Source organism: Dysidea avara, chromosome 10, assembly GCF_963678975.1.
Source record: "Dysidea avara chromosome 10, odDysAvar1.4, whole genome shotgun sequence".
Taxonomy (NCBI): Eukaryota; Metazoa; Porifera; class Demospongiae; order Dictyoceratida; family Dysideidae; genus Dysidea; species Dysidea avara.
In genome coordinates, this window is record NC_089281.1 from 28,226,294 (window position 1) to 28,233,012 (window position 6,719).

The following is a 6,719-nucleotide window of genomic DNA, read 5'->3' on the forward strand; positions in this document are numbered from 1 at the left end:
ACAAGTGCTGAAGGTCTGTAGAACACCTGGTCCTACAGCCTGTTTAATTCACTTCATAACTAATACACCAACAATATACTTCCATAAATTCCAGCACTCTTGGTGCCAAGAATGCATCTGGTAGCTAAATAAGGATGCTGAATTCTCAAAGTGGCAGCATTTTAGAAAGTCTTTTTGGTGCACCAAACATGTCAGAATCAGGGGTGTGAGTCAATGTTTAAGTATAGGTCTCCTTTGGCGCATGCCAAGATTACATGTTACTTGGGATCAAGTCACCTTCTTTTACATTCCACAGAATTTTGGTTACACGTTTCTTAGCCTTCTCACAGGTCATCATCTCTAGTGGGGTAACATCTCAAGAAAAGTGGTGTAAGTGAGCCCAGTTCACTGAGTGCTGCTGAAGACAGCTAGTCTAGAGGGATGCCTACCCTTCCCAACAAAAATTTGGACAATTAATGTTTAAAATGCTATCTTTGGGCTCCAATACTGCTGCAGTGTTCAATGTCAGAGATGAAACATTGGCAGCATAAAGCACCTGTGTGTAATACTGTTTATACCATTAACAAAGAATGTAAAGCATGTCTGAAGTAGATACAGAGAAGCTAATTATTGTTGGATGCGTCAACAAAAAGCTATTAGTTTTGACTTCAGCAAGTTTTCACTATTTTATATTGAAATACTCTAATAGAACAGTCAACTCGGGGTAAAAAAAGTACATGAAAAATGTAGTTATTGGTAAAGGAGCCTAAATGTGTCCTGATTTTGTTGAAACAAACATGCATAGAGCAGATAGCACTTGCATGTAGTAAAATTCGCCATCTGCAACATAAGTTATACATATTAGAGCATTTTTATATGCTAGTTATACAGTGTATATAGTTCAGAGTTGGCTTACAAGTTTTAACAAGGCTATGTGTTCTATGCATGTTTGTTTCAACAAAATCAGGACACATTTAGGCTCCCTTACCATTCCACCACATGAAGCAGTAGAGCCATACAAAACAGTCATTGAGGGGATACTAGTATACTTTCTAACAGATGATTTGGAGTGCTATGCTAGAATTGGAAAATTTGATAAAATTTCCAATGAAGGCTGGTTGATAATGGTCAAGTGTTGTAATGATATGCAGTCTCATAACAACTTGAGATTGACAACCAAGCCAATAATTGTCGCAGACATTCAACCTTTGATTGCTTTCTACTGCATGCACACTGATTGTATATATGAAGGACAGTTGGAATCATAGCTTGAATTGTATGGCATAGTGGAAGTCAGTATACACATGAACAAATGTATGGACAATAGAAAGCACCTGATTATGGTGATAACTATAAGTATAATACAACAGGACAACCATTTAAGATATGTGTGGTTGGTTGGGTGGAACTGATCACACAGTAAACACTTTGCGTCACATAGTATGGACCACCTCTGCAGATTGACAGCAGTGGGTAGAGAGTATCAGAGGCACCTCATAAGTGAAACAATAGCTGGTCAATCTGCCAGGAGCCATTCCAAGTCTTGCAGGAGTTTTCTTGAACTTGGATTGGACAGAGCGTCTACAAGTAGACCCTTATGTCAGCTGACTTGTAGCTTTAAGATACAGGATGGTAAGGCCAGCAGATAGCTGCTTCTGGGCATTAGCTAAGATGTCAGTAGATGGTAATCATTATTGTTAACTTGCAAAGTAACATCCCAAGATGGCTGCATAACTAGCTCCTGAAGCCACAGATTGAGCTTTGCTTCCATGGATACGTGAGTGATATTGGCTTGGGAAACAAACTCCCTGGTAGCCAATGCATGACCTGAAAATAATATCACTATGGAGCGCTAAGCCATTTTCTTGAGGAATTCTAACTTCCAGGTTGAAACTGGACTACGCACAAGTAAAGAAATTGTGTAGACTCTAACCAGTTAGGTGCAAATCCCGAGGTAGCTAAATCCAGAGGTATCAGTAAGCAAATGCAGTCAAAATTAATGAGTAATTATCCTTCTTGGTATCACTTCAACTTTAAGCACTTCAAGAGATGTCAATAAGCTTGGCCCCTCCCAAAAGTCACTTAGTTTGCCTCTTAGCAGACCATATATAGCTAGACAAAGGTATAAGATTTGAAGCCAGTAAACAAGAATGAATGGCATGAAACACAAATCTACATCAGTAGCTCTCAAACTACTGCGACACAGATTTATCAAGAACAAACAGAAGTGCAGGTGGGAGGATGAAAAGTGATGTGGTGGGTATGATCAGCAGGGGCGGATCTAGGATTTTTAGAAGAGGGTTTCCAGTGGTAGTAGGACTCAGATGTGGGGGTCATGTTGACAAGGTTTTAATTTTACAATGCTTGAAATTTAATGAAACTTATTGTTTCTGATGTACTGATGCTCACTAGTATTTGTTTTCACAAATAGTTATGTGGTTAGCTATGATAGATTGGTCTACTGAATCTTTATGATTAGCTTCAAGTATTTAGCTAGCTTTATAGCTAGTCATGATCAACTCTTTACTTCTTCATAGCTATTAGGCATTTCTGCTTCATTATCATTATTACCATCACCTTCTATATCCTCTTCTGTTTGCTCTGTAGTCTTGGAAGGTTTACTGAACAGGAGTGGAGAACAGTATTCTAACTTAACAGAATAGTACTCTAGATAAGTTGGGGGAGGGGGGACAAAGTCATATGAGGTGGTTAACATTCAGGAAGTATAGAATCATTAACTGCACCTTAGTGTGCAGATCACAATATTAGGGTATATATGCCTCACAGGAAAATTTTGAAGGTTGAGATTGAATTTGAGAACAATTTCAGTGGTGCGTGTGTACATGAATACATCCTCAATGAATGTCATTAAGTACTGTACAAGTACTTTGAAGTACACACATAAATTTGTAAATATACATCTCTAATTGCAGATAGGTTTGGATAAATTACATCCTAAAAACAAATAAATTGCAGAACTAGCAGATTGTTTAATGTTTCAACTGAATGTTCTATTAGAGTAGATGACTGTTCTATTAGAGTATCTCAATCTCATGCTATCAATTGCAGTGAGTTTTACTGCAAGAATAGTGAAAGTATCAGTTAGCAGATGAGCTTTGGTATGTTATGTCCTATGGGTTTATAGTTGTAGTCAAGGAAGAATCAGTATAATACTAGTTGCCTAAGGGCTGGATAGCTGCTTTGAAGTAAGCCCAGCCTTAAAGGGGTTTCTGGAAATCCCCCCAAAACCGCCCTTGATCAGGAAAGAAACAATTAATCAAGCCAAATCTCACTCAACCCCCAGGTTTTACGCCAAGCTGGTGCACTTTATAGGTTTCTTTAGATAATTGATGATAATAATAATAATAGGTTGAACGGAGCGACTTGGTCTTTTGCTGAACAAATCGGCTTGCACGCATAACTGAGAATTTCTTTAATATTCATATTTCCCAGTTCTACTAGAACACCCCAGTACAGTGACTCAGTGTCATCACCTTGTGCCAGCAGCATAGGTACTTTATAAAACCGTATAATCTATGGTACTGTATAATCTATGGTACTCTATACATCCATGCCTCATAAAGATGCCCAACACTCAGTAATTTGTGACCCCCCAACGTCACCTTAATGAAAGTGCACAATATGAAAGGAATAAATAATTAAACATAAAATTACACACAAGACAAAATCAGGTCACTGATCATGAGAAGATCCCATGGCTCCACTTGTGGAGGCTGCTACATGTCCAGTAGTGGCCAAGACTTTCTGTAGGCCTGTCAAGTTCTCGTCTCTTCTAAAGGCTGGAGCAGCTTCATTCCTTTGTAAGGGTACCCAGTATTGTATCCCTGCATAGCAACATGGCAGAAGTATATATACTTACAATGTAAAATGACGTCATTGTAATTGGTATTAAAAACTTTAAAAGGTTACATTCCATTTACCCACTATACAAATGTCATCCTACCTGGTTGTCAAGCATTCTCATGAGGGCTTCAAACTCCAGATCACCTACTCCCCATATTTTGCAGCTGCTCACCCCGCCCCCTCCTTTCTCAACCACATTTTGTACCTGCCCACACACATCCAGGGGGACTTGAAGTAGATTGGCTATCCCACAACTGAGTGCCTGTACCTGTAGTGGTGAATTATCTTTTATGATATCTTAGAAAGATCTTTATAAACCCAGCCGAAACCTTCAACTGCACAAAAATAGCTAATGATTGTGATTAGTGTAGTTAAGCATCACAATACTGTGTGAACATTGTACGCCATTGTTTTGCATTGCATGCATAAGTTATCTGAAGCTGCAAGGTAAAAAGTATTCACTGGTTCTTTGCCAGCTGCTATGAGCTGGTTACGCAATACATCAACACATGCATGCGAAGCATACCATGTGCATATCTAGTCTGGCGCCGCCCGCCCTTCGCATAAAGTAAGGGTCTGGTGAAATACAGATACTAAATCATTTCTAGCGCCCAGATTCGGCGCAGCTAATTAGTGCATGCCAATGACGTTCACACAGAAATCGCCTTGGCAACACAATGCTTTTGTTCGAATTGAAGTGCAATCATCTGACGTAACTAGCATACGTACGCTGTCTAATTGAATTCCTTTTGAAATGATTAGGTATTTGTATTTCACCAGACCCTTACTTTTTGCGAAGGGGCGGACGGCGCCAGACTAGTGCATATCATCCTAAACAGTCCTGACCATAGATTTAGAATAGGCCTATACACAACATAGTGTTGAGAAACAGATGGCCAAGCAGCCAACGTAACAATCAGTAAGATCCCCCTTACCTGCACTTCACAAGCCCGAACGAGGTTAAAGAGGTAATGAAAGGCTTCCTCAATGGTCGATCCCAGTGCCACTAAACCGTGGTTACGTAGAATCATCACCTACAATATGCACAACGACATATAATTGTTTATAAGTGTAAACCAATCTATTTACTTTATTTGTTGGCCCAAGATCTTTTATGAGTTCTTGCTTCTCCTCTTCATCAACAACGATGCCTCTGTAGTTATGATACGATACACCACCAACCTAATCACAATTAAAATAGCAACAAAGACATCTCCTTCAATCAAACCCACAATTAACGCCTCTTGTGATATTGGCAGGAGACCACATGACATAGCTGAAACTGCTGCCCCTGGTCCAGAGTGCAAGTGTATGACACATTGTATTTCTGGTCTACCCTCATGTATCGCTGAGTGTATCATGTAGCCAGCCTTGTTGCAGCCGAGCTGGGTGCTGCCTGGGTCCAGGGTGTTCCCAGCCAGGTCCACCTTGACTAAACTTGATGCCGTCACTTCTGAGTACATCAAACCAAATGGATTAATCAGGAACTGTTCTTTATCCTGTGACATCTTAACCTAATCCCACAATAGAAAGTGAAAAGACAGTGAAAAAGTGATGTACCATACAGTTCGTAACCTCATCCGCTATAAAGAACCTGAAATAATTTTTTTTAGAAAGCCCATTAGTATTGGGGGTCAACGTAACGTGTCTGTTACAAAGAAGTTTCAATATTTATTAGACATTTAACTATTGGATAGGAGTGACAACACAACAGACACATACACTCACAGTGATGTGATTGTAAATGATATGACCCCAACCAAACCGATCCACCAGTCTATAGAGAGCTGCTAGCTTGCATCGTAGATCTCGTTCAGCTTCAGTATACTTTGAAGCATTGACCTCTCGCAAATCATTAATGGGAATAATATTTGTGGCTCCACCTGTGACTCTAGAAAATTGTGACCTGCGTCGTGAACTCTTTACTGGGAACCTATCCGCATCATAATCACTTACTTGTTTTCATTGAGATTTGGCTTTATTCCTGAAATATCCATGCTACCTTCCGAACACGTAGCTACCCTATATTAGAACACACAATAATAAACCACAGGACGGATTTACACACTTACTGTTGATTCTGCAATTGCTATCTTGGCTCACGATGAAACCATACAGGGATAAGCTTAACGTATGACGACTCTACGGAACGCGATACGATACTTCTTGTGTGCTACACGGTATAGCTATTGTGTTTTGTCTTTATGGCTTTGTTTATACACGTGGTTAACATATGAGGTTACTCGGGGACCTCTAACCATAGAGTGACACGTGGTTACCACATTCTAACCAAATACCGGAACTGTAAAATATAATTATATGTATATAGCATAATAATAAGGTGCCATTATTTGGTCAGCAGCAGCAGCAGCAGCAGCAGCAGCAGCAGCAGCAGCAGCAGCAGCAGCAGCAGCAGCAGCAGCAGCAGCAGCAGCAGCAGCAGCAGCAGCAGCAGCAGCAGCAGCAGCAGCAGCAGCAGCAGCAGCAGCAGCAGCAGCAGCAGCAGCAGCAGCAGCAGCAGCAGCAGCAGCAGCAGCAGCAGCAGCAGCAGCAGCAGCAGCAGCAGCAGCAGCAGCAGCAGCAGCAGCAGCAGCAGCAGCAGCAGCAGCAGCAGCAGCAGCAGCAGCAGCAGCAGCAGCAGCAGCAGCAGCAGCAGCAGCAGCAGCAGCAGCAGCAGCAGCAGCAGCAGCAGCAGCAGCAGCAGCAGCAGCAGCAGCAGCAGCAGCAGCAGCAGCAGCAGCAGCAGCAGCAGCAGCAGCAGCAGCAGCAGCAGCAGCAGCAGCAGCAGCAGCAGCAGCAGCAGCAGCAGCAGCAGCAGCAGCAGCAGCAGCAGCAGCAGCAGCAGCAGCAGCAGCAGCAGCAGCAGCAGCAGCAGC

The 6,719-nt window shown here is 41.7% G+C and overlaps 1 protein-coding gene across 2 annotated transcripts; it reads right to left on the reverse strand.

Moving 5' to 3' along the window:
- Nucleotides 1-3,613: 3,613 nt before the first annotated feature.
- Nucleotides 3,614-6,052, reverse strand: LOC136268234 (alpha-adducin-like). 2 transcript variants are annotated; one of them, XM_066063514.1, is made up of 8 exons: nucleotides 5,916-6,052; nucleotides 5,800-5,865; nucleotides 5,572-5,734; nucleotides 5,076-5,357; nucleotides 4,933-5,025; nucleotides 4,779-4,877; nucleotides 3,944-4,111; nucleotides 3,614-3,824 (listed from the first exon to the last, which is right to left on the reverse strand). In XM_066063514.1, the coding sequence occupies exons 2-8, from the start codon at nucleotides 5,838-5,840 to the stop codon at nucleotides 3,756-3,758; spliced, it is 915 nt and encodes a 304-aa protein (XP_065919586.1). In that variant the 5' UTR covers nucleotides 5,841-5,865; nucleotides 5,916-6,052; the 3' UTR covers nucleotides 3,614-3,755. The 2 variants fall into 2 exon arrangements, with proteins under 2 accessions (XP_065919586.1, XP_065919585.1); XM_066063513.1 differs by having other exon boundaries at nucleotides 5,572-5,749.
- Between the last annotated feature and the right edge of the window lie 667 nt (nucleotides 6,053-6,719).

Excerpts from the sequence above, each read along its gene's own strand:
- LOC136268234 (XM_066063513.1), bottom strand. The coding sequence starts at position 5,840 with ATGGATATTTCAGGAATAAAGCCAAATCTCAATGAAAACAA. Across the intron at positions 5,026-5,075 it reads TATCACAAGAGGCGTTAATT|GTTGGTGGTGTATCGTATCA; the intron begins GTGGGTTTGATT and ends AATTGTGATTAG. Across the intron at positions 3,825-3,943 it reads TGAGAATGCTTGACAACCAG|GGATACAATACTGGGTACCC; the intron begins GTAGGATGACAT and ends GTTGCTATGCAG.